Raw genomic sequence first — 19,334 nt, forward strand, 5'->3', positions numbered from 1 at the left:
TTACAGAAAAAAAACAAGTGTTTGGGTGTGAGAATACTGGCAGTGTTGCTATTGGTACCTTCACCTTCAGGCCAGTCCCATTCCAGCTCTCACCAGATCCATTAGACTTCAAGACAAAAACACCAGGCACATTCATAAACACAAGGCAATCTTTACTTAGCAAAACACATAGGTACACAAGAGAGCAGGCAAAACACTTTACAACTTCCTCTCTCATACAGAGGAACGTTCTATTCGGTATGGACAGTAGACAAGCGAAGCAATTGGGCTACACCTCCATCTTGTGCAGGGACACACGGTCGATATGTTATGCTGTGAACCCTGCACCCTAAAAAGATTGTGATCCATTATTGAAGGCCTCCCTTGGAGCCGCGTCTCTCTAACATGTCCTCAGCTGGGCAAAACCCTTCTCTATGGGTCCTCCCACGACTGGCCAACACTGGACTCACTTCTTCCTTTTCTTCGTTTTCTTCTCCCACTAATGGGTTTCACCCACTTGTCTGCTGAACTTGATCTCAGTCGCCTCTAAAGTTCCTTCATGATTCTTGTTGCCTTGTGCCTTCCAGCTCCACGCTAGTTCTGCTCCTCTCCAGAACTCTGCACAATCATTTCCCTTCTTAAGTTAAACTGACTGAACTTCCTGCAAAATCTCTAAAGACTCCGAGATTCACAATGCTCCTACCCACTATGGGCCATCCTTACAGTTAACTCTCACATGACTGTCTCTGTTCCACTGTCACTGGGCAGAACTTAACCTTTCACCCATTTTAATACAAGAGTGAAATGGAAAACAGTCACATCTTATGGGTCAGCACTGCAGTCAACAAGAAAGATAACTATTAGCTACATTGCACAACAATTACAATACAATACAGTAGGCTACTTGTACATATACCCACCAGGGAGCTGTCAGAGGAGTGAAATGCCATCCTGGCCACCCTCCACATTACTATTGCTTAGTTAGGTGCATAAATAGGCTGTGGTCAATATACAAACTGTGATGGTGTGATATGCTATGTGGGTATCATTTTGTGTATATTTCTATTTTACTTATTGTCATGGTGTTGAGTTGTTATTTGCCATCTGATATTCTCCCCACAGTTCTGTATTGTTATCTCTCCACAGGGTCAGTGAATAATGTTGTTTGCTAATATGCTAATGACATGTTGACCTAACTTGTTGAAACAATGAGCCCCTGCGACCCACCCCCCTAACCTGTGAATGGGGAGGTGAGACACAGACCAGTCTTGTTTGGAACTAGGAAGTGAAGACAGCAGGTCAGAGAGAAGGGGAAGCATATGGACCATTTTTTATCCTCTGTGTGCTGGATTGTTGGATCCTTAGTGTGGTGGATTATATGGACCTTTCGTGCTTTTGCCTAAATAAAAGTTCTGGAATTGTTCACTATTCTCTTGCTCTGTTTATTGTGTGATACCGGAGAAGGAACCCGTGACAACTGGTGGCAAGCAGCGGCATCAACAGAGCGTAACCTAATGGAGAACCACCCACAGAGTGAGTACAGAAATTGAACTGTATCCAGTTTACAGGAGAGAGCCAGAGATTTGGGCCTGAACTACCAGGGACTGACTAAAGAGGCCTTAATTGATCTACTGGTGGGTGCTAGCCAGACCACCTACTCCCATATGTCTGAAGGACGAGCACTGGAGACGAGGACCCCCACCCCAAAATGCCAGTGGGTCGTGTGGTACGAAGAAGAGATGGCAGTTCTGGGCCCAGGCGTCTTTCAGGAGTACAAGGAGGAGGCTGCCAGCCGGGCACAACGGAGACAAGAAGCAATGGAGTTTGAAAGAGGGAGTAACGCAATGTGGAATGTAAACCCAACGATCCGGGAGCCTGTACGGATCACCCGGACAGACTTTAAGCCATTTGATGAGGCTTCCGGAGATGTGGAGGGGTTCTTCAAGGACATTGAGCAGCAGTGTGCTGTGATGGAGGTGCCCCACTCTGGCTGGATGCGTTTGTTAGTGTGACTCCTGAACGGTAGCCTGGCGGAGGCTTACCGAACCACTGACTCCCAGCAGAACCAGGATTATTACATTGTAAAGCAGACTATCCTGGATTACCATGCTATCACCTCAGACTCATATAGGGCCAAGTTCCGAGACCTCCCATGCACTTCGGGGGGATCGTTTAGGATGTATGCACATAAGATGTCCTAGGCATGTCGGAGATGGCTGGAAGCAGAAAACGCCTTTACTGTGGAAGATGTTATACAGGTGTTCCTTATAGAACAATTTTTTGCCAAGTGCCCCACAGAGGTACGGGAATGGGTCCGGGAGCGCACGCCATGCACCGTGGGTAGAGCTGCAGCCCTGGCCGATGAAGCCCTTACTATCCAACCGCACTGGAGGAGGCTTCTGAACAATGAACCACGGCCTTCTCCCGCATCCCGTCCCCCTCCGATTATATCTTCCCCTCCACCCAGCCACAGGCCGATGACAATCACAGCTCACAATCCTGGGCCCCAACAGTTCCGACCACGACCTGGGTGTATCACAGAGAGGAGATGTTACGGGCAGGGCTGCCACTAGAAATTTCGGGGCCCCATACTGGCAACATTTTCGGGGCCCCCTTAAGACTCCGCCCAGGCTCCACCCCAGCCCCGCCTCCAAACCTCGAACTGTCTACAGCACCACCGCTGACTCTTGGAAAAACTACACTTCTCACCAATCACACATTAACAGTTCCCATCACCAGATCACACACATAGCCAGCAGATTTTGTTTTGGCCAAAAGGTTTTTTTAATCTGCCACGATGACAAGGTAGACTCTTTTGGCCGGGCCCTACTCTACTCTAACTTATTAAACATTTGTTAAAATATGCAATACAATTTAGGTATATTTTTATTTATTTTTCAATTTTTCAAATGACCAATAATTCCACATACAAGGGACAAATAACACAACACCATGACCAGACACCACATTATCACCACATAGTGACCTATAATACTATCTACAAGGAATAAATACTGCAACACCATGTGCAGACCACATATTACCACCACAGTGACCGAACAATATCGCATACAAGGGACAAATACCACAGCAGCATGTACAGACCACATATTACCACCACATGGTGACCAACTACATACAAGGAACAAATACCAACACAACATGACCAGACCACATATTACCACCACACGGTGACCGAATAATAGCACGTACAAGGAACAAATGCCACCACACCATGACCAGACCACATATTACCACCACATAGTGACCAAATAATAGCACATACAAGGAACAAATACCGCCACACCATGGCCGGACAACATATTACCACCACATTGTGACTGAATAGTACAATACTGATCATTAATAAAAAAAAAAATACTATCACCATAAGTGCTATTATACATAGGAGATCTGTACTTAGTATGCAGTGTCTGTGTACAGGTAATACAGTGGTCACCGATGCCATTATACACAGGAGCTCTATATATAGTGTCAGTGTACAGGTAATACAGGGATCACCAGTGACATTATACACAGGAGCTCTATATATAGTGTCAGTGTACATGTAATACAATGATCACTAGTGACATTATACACAGGAGCTCTGTATATAGTGTTTAGTGTACGGATAATATAGTGATCACCAGTGACATTATACACAGGAGCTCTGTATACAGTATACAGTGTATGGTGTCAGTGTATAGGTAATACAGGGATCACTAGTGATATGATACACAGGAGCTCTGTATACAGTATATAGTGTATGGTGTCAGTGTACAGGTAACATACTGACTCACCAGTGATGTCTCTAGCTGAAGTCCTTCATCTTTGCGTTTCTTTTTAATCCAGCGCAGACCGCCATCACTTCTTTCAGCCAGGACTCGTCTCTGCATAAAATAACACAGTTATCTAGAGCACCGCTTCCAGAGCACATTCCCCACTTTTTTCCTTTCTTCTACACTACACATCTGAATACAGACATTCACCCACCATTAATATATACTGTAATTGGTTATTATGCAACCCACCATTCCAAATATAAATTATAATACGCCACTGAGCCCCTTCTAGCTATACATAGCCACTTTCCCCATTTAATATATAAATTAATTAGCACCTGTACTCTTTCTCCCAATTTATTTCCAGTCACTTTATCCTCAACGATCCCACTATGCACCTCTCGCTCTAACCCTAACTCCGATTCATTATAGCTACATGCCCCTTCTGCCTCAATTCATTGTCATGTCTTCTCTCTCTCCCACCCTCTATTCATTATCAACTGCTCTTCCCCACCCTCAAAAATCATTATTTGCTCTCCCTACCTTCAATATACCATTGGCTCTCCCCACCCCCACCTACAATTCAATTGCTGTCCACCGTCCCTCACACTCACTTGATGTGCAGTCCCCATCACCCCCACTTCATCATTTGCAGTTCACCTTACTTCATCATTTAGTCCCCTATCCCCCTTCACTTCATCTGCAGTCCCCCTTACTTTATCATCTGCAGCCCCCTATCATTTCATCATGCGCAGTGCCCCCTCAAACACACTTCATCATCTGCAGCCCCCTATCATTTCATCATGTGCAGTGCCCCCTTAAACACACTTCATCTGCAGCCCACTATCATTTCATCATGCGCAGTGCCCCCTCAAGCACACTTCATCATCTGCAGCCCCCTATCATTTCATCATGCGCAGTGCCCCCTTAAACACACTTCATCATCTGCAGTCTCACTCTCCCCCACCTCACCCATTTAAAAAAACAAAAATAAAAATGTTTTTTATACTTACCTCAGTCGTTCCGGGCCGTCTAGTGTTTCCAGCAGTGAAGCAGCAGCTAGACTGTATGGGCTGCTGAGAGGACCTGACAGGAGCCCCTACATTCTAGCACATTCAACTACTGAGACTGCTAGAATCAGAGGCGTAGCTAGGGTTTCAACTTAGGGGGGGCGAAACATCTGAGTGGGCCCCTAACCAGCTAACCCTGATTACAGCGACGGTTGCGCACTCTAATTGTGAATATAGGGGAGCCTCAGAATATGACAGCACTGTTATTGAAAAGAAATCTCTATACAAAAACGATCATTGACTTTACCGCCATATTGTGACCATATGCAACTTTGATGGTCACAATACTCCGAGTGCCCCTATAACAATGATGCTTAAGTGCCCACTTAACATTTAATAATGTCCCCTAAGTTCCCTCATGTACTGCTCCATTATACACAGTATGGTGAGCTTAAAGCTTCCCTATACACAGTCTAAGGCCCCCACAGCTCCCCTATACACAGTATGGTGATTCTATAACTCCCCGATACACAGTATGATGTTCCCACTGCTCCCCTCTACACAGTATGATGTTCTCACTTCTCCCCTATTTACACAGTATGATGTTCCCACTGCTCCCCTATAGATAATGAGCCCAATGCTCCCCTATACACAGTATAATGCTGACAGAACTCCACTATAGAAAGTATAATGCCCCCCAGAGCTCCCCTATATACAGTGTAATGGGCCAACAGCTCCCATATGCACAATATGCCTTCACAGTTTCCTATACCCAGTATGATGGGCCGGCAGCTCCCGTCAAACAGTATGATGTCCCTCACAGTTCCCCTGTACACAGTATGATGGGCCCCCAGCTTCCTTATACACAGTATGATGGGCCCGCAACTCCCGTATACACAGTATGATGGACCCCAGCTCCTTTATACAGAGTATGATGGGCCCGCAGCTCCCGTATACACAGTATGATGGACCCCCAGCTCCCTTATACACAGTATGATGTGCCCACAGCTTCCTTATACACAGTATGATGGGCCCGCAGCTCCCTTATACACAGTATGATGGGCCCGCAGCTCCCGTATACACAGTATGATGGACTTACAGCTCCCTTATACACAGTATGATGGACCCGCAGCTCCCTTATACACAGTATGATGGGCCCACAGCTCCCTTATACACAGTATGATGGGCCCGCAGCTCCCTTATACACAGTATGATGGGCCCGCAGCTCCCTTATACACAGTATGATGGACACACAGCTCCCTTATACACAGTATGATGGACACACAGCTCCCTTATACACAGTATGATGGGCCTGCAGCTCCCTTATACACAGTATGATGGACTCACAGCTCCCTTATACACAGTATGATGGACTCACAGCTCCCTTATCACATTATGATGGGCCCGCAGCTTCCTTATACACAGTATGATGGGCCCGCAGCTCCCTTATACACAGTATGATTGGCCCACAGATCCCGTATACACAGTATGATGTGTGCACAGCTCCCTTATACACAGTATGATGTGTGCACAGCTCCCTTATACACAGTTGTTGTGAATTAGACTTTTTGGCTCCCTCTTGTGGTCACTAGTGGTATGACTCTGGGATTGTCTTTTTTCTGTTTGGCACTCACCTGGGTCGTTAGTCCAGGGGTGTCGCTATATTAACTTCCTGATCCTGGATCCTTAGTCCAGTGCCTGGCATCGTTGTAATCAGATCCTTCTGTTGCTCCTGTCTGCTGGTCCTGGCTCTTGCAAAATTAAGCTAAGTCTTGCTTCTTTGTTTTTTGAGTTACTTGCTTTGCTACTATTTTTGTCCAGCTTGTACTAAATGTGATTTCTGACCTTGCTGGAAGCTCTAGGGGGCTGGTGTTCTCCCCCCGGCCGTTAGACGGTTCGGGGGTTCTTGAATATCCAGCGTGGATATTTTAATAGGGTTTTTGCTGACCATATAAGTCATCTTACTATATTCTGCTATTAACTAGTGGGCCTCTCTTTGCTAAATACCTAGCTCATTCTTATGTTTGTCTTTTCCTCTTACCTCACCGTTATTATTTGTTGGGGGCTTGTATCCAACTTTTGGGGTCTTTTTTCTGGAGGCAAGAAAGGTCTTTCTTTTCCCTTCTAGGGTTAGTTAGTTCTCCGGCTGGCGCAAGACGTCTAGAACCAACGTAGGCACGTTCCCCGGCTACTTCTATTTGTGGTGCTAGGATTAGATATATGGTCAGCCCAGTTACCACTGCCCTATGAGCTATTTTTTTTGTGTTTGCAGACTTGGTATTGATTCCTGAGACCCTCTGCCATTGGGGTCATAACAGTATGCCAGGCCAACATTGAATGTTTAATGCATTGCAGAAGTGGGATATAAGAAAGGAAATTCTGTTTTTTTTTTTTTATTTTTTTTTCCTCTCTTCCTCCCCTTTACCTTTGAGTGGCTTGAGCTTGCTGCAGACATGAATGTCCAGACCTTGATTACAAGTGTGGACCAGCTTGCTGCTCGTGTGCAAAGCATACAAGATTTTGTTACCAGTAGTCCTATGTCTGAATCTAAAATACCTATTCCTGAACTGTTCTCTGGAGACCGATTTAAGTTTAGGAATTTCAGGGATAATTGTAAATTGTTTCTATCTCTGAGACCCCGTTCATCTGGAGACTCAGTTCAGCAAGTTAAAATTGTTATCTCTTTTTTACGGGGCGACCCTCAGGATTGGGCTTTCTCGCTAGCGCCAGGAGATCCGGCATTGGCAAATATTGATGCGTTTTTTCTGGCGCTCGGATTGCTTTACGAGGAACGCAATCTTGAGGTTCAGGCAGAAAAAGCCTTGCTGGCTATTTCTCAGGGCCAGGATGAAGCTGAAGTGTATTGCCAAAAATTTCGGAAATGGTCCGTGCTTACTCAGTGGAATGAGTGTGCTCTGGCCGCAAACTTCAGAAATGGCCTTTCTGAAGCCATTAAGAATGTGATGGTAGGTTTCTCCATTCCTACAAGTCTGAATGATTCCATGGCGCTGGCTATTCAAATTGACCGGCGTTTGCGGGAGCGCAAAACCGCTAATCCTCTGGTGGTCTTGTCTAAACAAACACCTGATTTGATGCAATGTGATAGAATTCAGACCAGAAATGAGCGGAAAAATCATAGACGTCAGAATGGGTTGTGTTTTTACTGTGGTGATTCTACACATGTTATATCAGCATGCTCTAAACGCCTAACAAGGGTTGTTAGTCCTGTCGCCATTGGTAATTTGCAACCTAAATTTATTTTGTCTGTGACTTTAATTTGCTCATTGTCCTCTTACCCTGTTATGGCGTTTGTGGATTCAGGTGCTGCCCTGAGTCTTATGGATCTGTCATTTGCCAAGCGCTGTGGTTTTGTTCTTGAGCCGTTGGTTAATCCTATCCCTCTGAGGGGTATAGATGCTACGCCATTGGCGGAAAATAAACCGCAGTTTTGGACACAGGTAACCATGTGCATGACTCCTGAGCATCGGGAGGTGATTCGTTTTCTTGTTCTGCATAAAATGCATGATTTGGTCATTTTGGGTTTGCCATGGTTACAGACTCATAATCCAGTCTTGGATTGGAAGGCAATGTCTGTGTCAAGTTGGGGCTGTCAGGGTATTCATGGTGATTCCCCGCCGGTGTCTATTGCTTCCTCTACTCCTTCGGAAGTTCCTGAGTATTTGTCTGATTATCAGGATGTGTTCAGCGAGTCCAGGTCCAGTGTTCTGCCTCCTCATAGGGACTGTGACTGTGCCATAGATTTGATTCCAGGTAGCAAATTTCCTAAGGGAAGACTATTTAATCTGTCTGTACCTGAGCATACCGCAATGCGTTCGTATATCAAGGAATCTCTGGAGAAGGGGCATATCCGTCCTTCCTCTTCCCCTCTTGGTGCGGGATTCTTTTTTGTGGCCAAGAAGGACGGATCTTTGAGACCTTGTATTGACTATTGGCTTTTGAATAAAATCACTGTTAAATTTCAGTATCCTTTGCCTCTGTTGTCAGACTTGTTTGCCCGAATTAAAGGTGCCAAGTGGTTCACCAAGATAGATCTTCGTGGGGCGTACAACCTTGTGCGCATTAAGCGAGGAGATGAATGGAAAACCGCGTTTAATACGCCCGAAGGTCATTTTGAGTACTTGGTGATGCCTTTTGGGCTCTCTAATGCTCCTTCAGTGTTTCAGTCCTTTATGCACGATATTTTCCGGAAGTATCTGGATAAATTTATGATCGTTTATCTGGATGATATTCTGTTTTTTTCTGATGACTGGGACTCGCATGTAGAGCAGGTCAGGATGGTGTTTCAGGTTTTGCATGAGAATGCTTTATTTGTTAAGGGCTCAAAGTGTCTCTTTGGAGTACAGAAGGTTCCCTTTTTGGGGTTTATTTTTTCCCCTTCTGCGGTGGAGATGGACCCAGTCAAGGTCCGTGCTATTCATGATTGGACTCAACCCACGTCAGTTAAGAGTCTTCAGAAGTTCTTGGGTTTTGCTAACTTCTACCGTCGTTTTATTGCTAATTTTTCTAGCATTGCTAAACCTTTGACGGGTATGACCAAGAAAGGTTCTGATGTTGCTAACTGGGCTCCTGCAGCCGTGGAGGCTTTCCAGGAGTTGAAGCGCCGGTTTACTTCGGCGCCTGTTTTGTGCCAGCCTGATGTCTCACTTCCCTTTCAGGTTGAAGTGGATGCTTCTGAGATTGGGGCAGGGGCCGTTTTGTCGCAGAGAGGCCCTGGTTGCTCTGTGATGAGACCTTGTGCCTTTTTCTCGAGGAAGTTTTCGCCTGCTGAGCGGAATTATGATGTTGGCAATCGGGAGTTGTTGGCCATGAAGTGGGCATTTGAGGAGTGGCGTCATTTGCTCGAGGGTGCTAAGCATCGTGTGGTGGTCTTGACTGATCACAAAAATTTGATGTATCTCGAGTCTGCTAAACGCCTGAATCCTAGACAGGCCCGCTGGTCATTGTTTTTCTCCCGTTTTGACTTTGTGGTCTCGTATTTACCAGGTTCAAAGAATGTGAAGGCTGATGCTCTTTCAAGGAGCTTTGTGCCTGACTCTCCGGGAGTCGCAGAACCAGTTGGTATTCTTAAAGAGGGAGTTATCTTGTCAGCCATTTCTCCGGATTTGCGACGTGTGTTGCAGAGATTTCAGGCTGGTAGACCTGACTCTTGTCCACCTGACAGACTGTTTGTTCCTGATAAGTGGACCAGCAGAGTCATTTCCGAGGTTCATTCCTCGGTGTTGGCAGGGCATCCGGGAATTTTTGGCACCAGAGACCTAATGGCTAGGTCCTTTTGGTGGCCTTCCTTGTCACGGGATGTGCGGTCGTTTGTGCAGTCCTGTGGGACTTGTGCTCGAGCTAAGCCTTGCTGTTCGCGTGCCAGCGGGTTGCTCTTGCCCTTGCCTGTCCCGAAGAGGCCTTGGACACACATTTCCATGGATTTCATTTCAGATCTCCCGGTGTCTCAGGGCATGTCTGTCATCTGGGTGGTATGTGATCGCTTTTCTAAGATGGTCCATTTGGTACCTTTGCCTAAGCTGCCTTCCTCTTCCAATCTGGTTCCTCTGTTCTTTCAGAATGTGGTTCGTTTACACGGCATTCCTGAGAATATTGTGTCTGACAGAGGATCCCAGTTTGTTTCCAGGTTCTGGCGATCCTTTTGTGCTAGGATGGGCATTGAGTTGTCGTTTTCGTCTGCCTTTCATCCTCAGACTAATGGACAAACGGAGCGAACTAATCAGACTCTGGAGGCTTATTTGAGGTGTTTTGTTTCTGCGGATCAGGATGATTGGGTGACCTTCTTGCCGTTGGCTGAGTTTGCCCTTAATAATCGGGCTAGTTCCGCTACATTGGTTTCGCCATTTTTCTGCAACTCTGGTTTCCATCCTCGTTTTTCCTCGGGACATGTGGAGCCTTCTGACTGTCCTGGGGTAGATTCTGTGGTGGATAGGTTGCAGCAGATCTGGAATCATGTGGTGGACAACTTAAAGTTGTCACAAGAGAAGGCTCAGCGTTTTGCCAACCGCCGCCGCGGTGTGGGCCCCCGACTTCGTGTTGGGGATTTGGTGTGGCTGTCTTCTCGATTTGTTCCTATGAAGGTCTCCTCTCCTAAATTTAAGCCTCGCTTCATCGGTCCTTACAAGATATTGGAAATCCTTAATCCTGTGTCCTTTTGCTTGGATCTTCCTGTATCGTTTGCCATTCACAACGTGTTCCATAGGTCTTTGTTGCGGCGGTACGTTGTACCTGTGGTTCCTTCTGTTGAGCCTCCTGCTCCGGTGTTGGTTGAGGGCGAGTTGGAGTACGTGGTGGAGAAGATCTTGGATTCTCGTCTTTCCAGGCGGAGGCTTCAGTATCTGGTCAAGTGGAAGGGCTATGGTCAGGAGGATAATTCCTGGGTGGTTGCCTCTGATGTGCATGCGGCCGATTTAGTTCGTGCCTTTCACGCTGCTCATCCTGATCGCCCTGGTGGTCTTGGTGAGGGTTCGGTGACCCCTCCTTAAGGGGGGGGTACTGTTGTGAATTAGACTTTTTGGCTCCCTCTTGTGGTCACTAGTGGTATGACTCTGGGATTGTCTTTTTTCTGTTTGGCACTCACCTGGGTCGTTAGTCCAGGGGTGTCGCTATATTAACTTCCTGGATCCTTAGTCCAGTGCCTGGCATCGTTGTAATCAGATCCTTCTGTTGCTCCTGTCTGCTGGTCCTGGCTCTTGCAAAATTAAGCTAAGTCTTGCTTCTTTGTTTTTTTGAGTTACTTGCTTTGCTACTATTTTTGTCCAGCTTGTACTAAATGTGATTTCTGACCTTGCTGGAAGCTCTAGGGGGCTGGTGTTCTCCCCCCGGCCGTTAGACGGTTCGGGGGTTCTTGAATATCCAGCGTGGATATTTTAATAGGGTTTTTGCTGACCATATAAGTCATCTTACTATATTCTGCTATTAGCTAGTGGGCCTCTCTTTGCTAAATACCTAGCTCATTCTTATGTTTGTCTTTTCCTCTTACCTCACCGTTATTATTTGTTGGGGGCTTGTATCCAACTTTTGGGGTCTTTTCTCTGGAGGCAAGAAAGGTCTTTCTTTTCCCTTCTAGGGTTAGTTAGTTCTCCGGCTGGCGCGAGACGTCTAGAACCAACGTAGGCACGTTCCCCGGCTACTTCTATTTGTGGTGCTAGGATTAGATATATGGTCAGCCCAGTTACCACTGCCCTATGAGCTGTTTTTTTGTGTTTGCAGACTTGGTATTGATTCCTGAGACCCTCTGCCATTGGGGTCATAACACACAGTATGATGTGTGCACAGCTCCCTTATACACAGTATGATGGGCCCGCAGCTCCCTTATACACAGTATGATGGACCCGCAGCTCCCTTATACACAGTATGATGGACTCGCAGCTCCCTTATACACAGTATGATGGACCCGCAGCTCCCTTATACACAGTATGATGTGTGCACAGCTACCTTATACACAGTATGATGGACCCGCAGCTCCCGTATACACAGTATGATGGACATTTACTCATCCTCCGGCGTATTCAGTATTTTGGGGCACTGCTGCAGTGCCGCTGCTCAAACTTGTGAGCGCAGCTTCTGACAGGCCAGAAGTTAGAAGCTATGTCAAAAGCGCTCAATGTAAGACTATGAGGCTATGTGCACTTTGTTGCGGATTGACTGCGGATTTCCTGTGTTTTTTGTGCAGATTTCACCTGCGTTTTACCACCTGCGGAATCCTATACAGGAGCAGGTGTAAAATGCTGCGGAATCTGCAAATAGAATTGACATGCTACGGAAAATACAATGCAGCGTTTCCGCACCATGTGCACTGTGGATTTGGTTTTCCATAGGTTTACATGGTACTGTAAACCAGATGGAAAACTGCTGCAGATCCGCAGCGGCCAATCCGCACCATGTGCACATAGCCTGAGAGTGAGAACGAGGCCAGAATGAGGCTCCCACAGACTCACACTGATTAGTGACCTCTGCGCTGCTCCATGAAACACTGGAGCCTCAGACAGGCCACAAACTGCAGGAGACGGAGCCAAGCAGAGACTAAGGCTACGTTCACATTTGCGTTCTGCGCCGCAGCGTCGGGCGCTGCAGCGTCCCCGCATGAGTCATGCGCCCCTATATTTAACATGGGGGCGCATGGACATGCGTTGCACTTGCGTTTTTTGATGCATGCGTCGCTGTGGTGCATGCGTCAGGGCGCAGAGCAGTTTTTTCTGCGCCCAAAACCATGCAAAAGTGGACGCATGCGTCACAAAACGCTGCGTTGTGCATGCGTTCACATTTGCGTTGTGCGTTGCGTCGCCGACGCTGCGGCGCACAACGCAAATGTGAACGTAGCCTAAAACAGATGAAGACGCCAGAAGGTGAGTATCAGACAGGCGGCAGGGGACGAGGATTTTCAGTACCTGGAAGTGGTGCTGTAAATGTGATGCTCTTGGTTACTGTATGGGGGCTCCTTATACTAACACTCATAAAATACCCAGGTGGTACGTATCAAAGGCCCCCTACCCCCATCTCCAGCCTCCCCGTACATATACTATCATAACATAACATTATAATATTCAGCCCCCAGTGACCTGTCCCCCTCCCCCACAATATCCCCATCATCTCACATCCACCCCTCAGTGCCCTGTCCCACCTCACCCACCTTCAGCCCCCACAACACCCCCATGGTCTCACATTCACCCCCCAATGCCCTGTCTCCCCTCCCCCACAACACCCCCATGGTCTCACATTCACCCCCCAGTACCCTGTCCCCCCTCACCCACAATATCCCCATGGGCACACATTCATCCCCCAGTACCCTGTCCCCCCTCACCCACAATACCCCCATGGTCTCACATTCACCCCCCAGTACCCTGTCCCCCCTCACCCACTTCCAGCCCCCACAATACCCCAAGGGTCTCACAGTGACATACCTGAATTTAATAAACCTAAAATGTCCCATCCCCAGCACTTACTGATAACGTTTGCACTGCAGGACCAGGAAGTGTCAGTGAAATGCAGGGTGTGTGCACTAGGACCCAGCGTGCCTGAGCCAATCCTAGCATGCACAGAGTGAGGAAAACTGCAGCCAGGAAAAGCTTCATGATCAGGTCAGACGGGCGAAACCATTCACTGCAGGGGGGAGACTGCAGCCGCCACTGTGCTAGTAGCCAGCGTGCAGCTTGTCAGACGGGAGCAGACGTTATACTGCTCTGCTCCTATGCGGTGTTCTCCCTCGTCACAGAAGTGGCCCTGCCCTGGCTCCCCGTGGGCCCCTTCATGTGACAGGGCCCGGGGCGATGGCCCCCTCTGCCCCCCTACGCAACTGGCTAGAATGGATGGGCTGTAGTCAGGACCTGCAGGGAGCCCATACATTCTAGCTACAGCCGAGCAGGAGCTGCGCAGCCGACTAGGTAAGACGGCCGTGCACAGCTCCAAGACGGCTCCCGGGCCCCAGCGCCGACGTGTGCGCCGCAGTGCACAGTATTTTAGTGCATGATGGGGCCCGATCAGTAGAAGCACAACAGTGGGGCCCCGGATCTGCGGGCCCCTCTGTGCACTGCTGCTGACCGGGCCCCATACAGCAGTAATGCCTGTAATGCCCTGATGGCGGCCCTGGTTACGGGTGTGGGCAACCTGGACATTTGCAGTCTTGTTGTCCCTCAAGGATTCGGAGGGAGCCCCAAGCAGCCCCACCTCGTCCAGTGCACCTTGTGCACTCCATCCCGCTTGAGGAAGAGCTACCACCACCCCCACCAGAGTGGACCACTGACCACGGTACAATAGCTACCCCTCCTGGAGTGTACGGACTCCGGCCTTTGTCCATCAGAAATACACAGCAACGGCATTGCCACCTGCAGGATGTCTTAATTGATGGATACAAATTGTCAGGATTTAGAGACACGGGGGCATTCCTGACTATCGCTGACCCCCATGTGGTTCAACCCGAGGCAATTCACCAGGGCCTGGGAATTCCCATTGTCCTGGCGGGGGGTGTCCGCAAATATTTACCGAGAGCTTTGGTACGTTTGGATTTTGGTTTTGGAGAAAAACTGTGTTGGATTGGAGTTATGGAAGGACTTCCTGCAGATATCATCCTTGGAAATGACATTGGGGAGTTGCAATGTCATTTTGTGGGAGCAGAAGGTCCGTGGACCTCTCCTTATGAAAGAACAATCGGAGGGAGATATCGCAGATACCGTAACGCCCATCATTCCCTACGTTCTAGAGTTCAGAGACTGTCTCGCCCAGCTAGCTACCTTGGCTAATGAACATCAGCGAACGGCCCAGTCCAGTCAAAAAGCCTGGTAGGACCATAAAGCCAGGACCCGGGAAATTATGGACAAGTGCTCATGATTATTGCAATCCCTGCCACTGTACAAGGAACTGTAAACAGTGGACTAAAGTGAGGAGGCCAGAGGTCTGTGTAGACCTAATGGCGTGCTCACTTATCATGAGGGGGGAGAGGTTGTGATGGTGTGATATGCTATGTGGGTATCATTTTGTGTATATTTTACTTATTTTCATGGTGTTGAATTGTTATTTGCCATCTGATATTCTCCCCACAGTTCTGTATTGTTATCTCTCCACAGGGTCAGTGAATAATGTTGTTTGCTAATATGCTAATGACATGTTGACCTAGCTTGTTGAAACAATGAGCCCCTGCGACCCACCCCCCTAACCTGTGAATGGGGAGGTGAGACACAGACCAGTCTTGTTTGGAACTAGGAAGTGAAGACAGCAGGTCAGAGAGAAGGGGAAGCATATGGACCATTTTTTATCCTCTGTGTGCTGGATTGTTGGATCCTCAGTGTGGTGGATTATATGGACCTTTTGTGCTTTTGCCTAAATAAAAGTTCTGGAATTGTTCACTATTCTCTTGCTCTGTTGATTGTGTGATACCGGAGAAGGAACCCGTGACACAAACGTATACAGTTGAAGTTAGCCGTTTACATGCACTATATAAAAAGACACATCTGCATGTTTTTCTCAATATCTGACATGAAATCAGAATAAACCTTTCCCATTTTAGGTCAATTAGGATTACCATAATTAATAATATTTGCCAGAATAATGAGAGAGAGAATGTTTTAAGGCATTTTTATTACTTACTGCAAAGTCAAAAGTTTACATACATTTCATTAGTATTTGGTACCATTGACCTTAAACTGAATGACTTGGGTCAAACGTTTGGGATATCCTATCACAAGCTTCTCACAATAGTAATACTTTTTTAACCATTTTGGCAGTGTGCTTTGGGTCACTGTCCATTTGGAAGACCCATTTCAGCCCAAGCTTTAACTTCCTGGCTGATGTCTTGAGATGTTGCTTGAGTGTTGCCACATAATCTTCTTTTCTTATGATGCCATCTATTTTGTGCACCAGTCCTTCCTGCAGCAAAACAAGCCCACAACATGATGCTGCCACCCTCGTGTTTCACAGTTGGGATGGTGTTCTTATGCTTCAAGGCTTCTTCCTTTTTCCTCCAAATGTAACGATGGTCATTATGCCCAAAAAGTTCAATTTTAGATTCATCAAACCAGAGGACATGTTGCCAAAAATTAAGGTCTTTGTTCCTGTGTGCATTTGCAAACATTAATGTTTTTTTATGTTTCTTTTTGAGTAATGGCTTCTTCCTGGCAGAGTGACCTTTCAGCCCATGTTGATATAGTACTCGTTTCACTGTGGATATTGACACAATCTTACCAGCTTCTGCCATCATCTTCACAAGGTCTTTTGCTTTTTGTCCTTGCGTTGATATGCACATGTCGGACCAAAGTACGTTCATCTCTGGGACACAGAACGCGTCTCCTTCCTGAGCGGTATGATGGCTGGACATTCCCATTTTGTTTGTACTTGCACATAATTGTTTGTACAGATGAATGAGGCACCTTCTGGTATTTTGAAAGTGTACTCAAGTCCACAATTCTCTTTCTGATATATTGGCTGATTTCTTGAGACTTTCCCATGATGCTACACAAAGATGCAGTGTGTTTCAGGTGTGCATTAAAATACATCCACAAGTGTGAATTAACTCAGATGTTGCCAAAAAAGCCCAGAAGCTTACAAACACATGACATCATGATATGGGTAGTCCAGAATTGTTTAAAGGCATAGTAATCTTAGTGTATGTAAACTTTTGACTTTACAGTAAGTAATAAAAATGCCTTAAACATTCTCTGTCTCTCATTATTCTGACATTTGACAAATATTAATAATTATGGTAATCCTAATTAACCTATAATAGGAAAGGTTTATTCTGATTTCATGTCAGATATTGGGAAAAACATGTAGATGTGTCTTTATATAGTGTATGTAAACTTCTAGTTTCAACTGTACATACAAGATGTGTCAGCATGCTGCGACTAATGAGCATATGAACTCCAATAATGCTGGTGTAAGGAGGTGGCAGGGTCCCTCATTTGCTTCCCCTCTCTTCTTTGCCTCGTGTGATATGTCACCTATGTACTAATGAGTATTGTCTTGCAATGTGTTATTATGCTTGTGCTGTGTTTGTCTTGTTCTCATGTTCTACTATTGTATAATGTAATGTATGTAGCTTAGGGACAGTAAGGGGTTAATTAAGGGGGCTGGGTCAGCAGTCTCCAAAGGGACAGGAAGTCAATGTCTGCATTCCGTGCCCTGGCAGGCTTGCCCGCAGAAGGACGTGCTCCCTGTCTGGGAGCATACCGTACCCCCTAGAAGGAACAGAAATGCCAGTGGACTGCCAGGTGGCAGGCACAAGGACTGTGTGTGTGCCTCACAAGAGACCTTTTGCTCCTGCAAGCTGACTGGGAGCCATTGCCTTCGCTGCTGCAGCCGTTGCTGTGAATAGGGACAGTTCAGGCATTGTTTCCTTTCTTCTCTACCTGACCTTTATTAAACCAGTTGCCACTGGGGCCCTAAAGAGTGTGACGTGTGGTGCATCCGTTCAAGCATGGAGAGCAGCCATACATCTGAGGTAGCCCACTGTGACTCAAGGCTGGGACTAGAACTGTCTATTCATGTGCAAGGGGACCGGGGTGCTCACTGACTACCATACCGTGCCACCTTGTTACACTGTAAACATTAAAAACGTAAGGTTCTTGGTTAACATTTTTTTAAATCAAAAAGTGCAAAGGCCATCTGACCATGTCACCCTTAAAACCTTTTCTATGAAAGATAAGTTGCTAATTGCTAGCTAAGCCTGATTTCCTTTCATTTCCCCATTTAGGTAAGGCTTGGTTTGGCACATGGAGAGGTAGGACATTAGTGATTAGGGTCATAGATACTTAGATACTCCATGACAAGGTTGGATGGGTTTTGCATTTTTTGATCAAAAAATGTTAACTAAATGCATTATGATTTTAATGTTTACAGCAATATTGGAGTTCATGTATTAATTAATTGCAGTGTGCTGACGCATCGTGTATGAATAAATTAACAAAGACCTTCGACCCACGTGAGCGGCAGCACTGAAGCCAGTGTGGATTTACCAGGTAAGTAATAGTTGATTTTTTTTCTTCATTACATTCCTTCACTGGAGCCCAGTTTTCAATACTCATTTAATGGCAGGAACATCCATATTACATCCTGAAAGTTGCATATGTATTCCACAGTGATATAGCTATAGGGGCTGAAGATTTAACCAAAGGCCCAGTAATATGAATGGTAAGTAATAGTTGGGGGACCCTGGTATAAATTACTGAGCGTGGCCCAGAAGATTTATAATAAATGTAGTGGTTGAAATAAATGTAGATGTCATCTCCTCTAGCCCTGACCTAGCAGAACTCCATATTCTCACTAAATATTTGATATCTTACCTTTCTCAAGTGGTTAAACATAATAATGAAATAGTGGTGATATTGCAGATTTAATACTCTTCAATATTTGATATTGCACCTTCAGGTCCCTTATAGTCCTTGTGGTGTTGTCAGTGGTGGGGACAGGATTCGGGGCTTATAACATGATGACAGCGGTGATGAGTCCATGTCCTATTCTACAGAACAGTAACTGGGGAGTCGTCCTTATTGTAAGTATGACTATTATTTCAGTAAATGTTATCAATACTAAAAAAATATAAACTGTTCAGGATTCAGTGGGACTGTCCCGATTTGGGGGAGCTGTCCCACTGTCCTGAGAGGTCAGGGCTATGTCATTGCTGACTCCTGCTTCACTCTTCTTCACTGCCATTTTTCAGTGCTCCTCTGCTGTTCCTCCTCTTCCCCAGACTATTTAAATAAATAATTCCTCTCTTTTCTGGAATTCTGGTCTTGAACTCACAATTTATATCACTGAAGGCAGCAGCAAAACCTATGAGCCACAAGCCACTTTGTAGGGAATAAGAGAATTTTCCATACTTGAAAGTGCAAAGTTTCGTGCTGCACTACAAGCTCAGTGAACTGGTATATAGCGATACATCTCTTTATACCAGTGCATTTATATGTCATAGAGGTCAGAGTTTTTTGTTTTTAATGTACACTCTGCACCCCATCTTGACTGAAAAAACACCCAGAAATGTAGACATTTTTGCAAGTTTATTAAAAAATTAAAACTGAAATATCACATGGCTAATAAGTATTCAGACCCTTTGCTC

At 46.2% G+C, this 19,334-nt stretch overlaps 1 protein-coding gene across 2 annotated transcripts in view; it reads left to right on the forward strand.

Annotated features, from left to right (window-relative positions):
• SLC52A3 (solute carrier family 52 member 3) overlaps positions 1 to 19,334 on the forward strand; it is a 75,360-nt gene that overhangs the window by 21,962 nt on the left and 34,064 nt on the right. For both annotated transcript variants that reach the window (XM_077253044.1, XM_077253043.1), the window contains exon 3: positions 18,647 to 18,770. In XM_077253044.1, the coding sequence (XP_077109159.1) occupies positions 18,647 to 18,770 (124 nt within the window). The remainder of the gene's footprint in view (positions 1 to 18,646; positions 18,771 to 19,334) is intronic.

Source organism: Ranitomeya variabilis, chromosome 4 (assembly GCF_051348905.1).
Source record: "Ranitomeya variabilis isolate aRanVar5 chromosome 4, aRanVar5.hap1, whole genome shotgun sequence".
NCBI lineage: Eukaryota > Metazoa > Chordata > Amphibia > Anura > Dendrobatidae > Ranitomeya > Ranitomeya variabilis.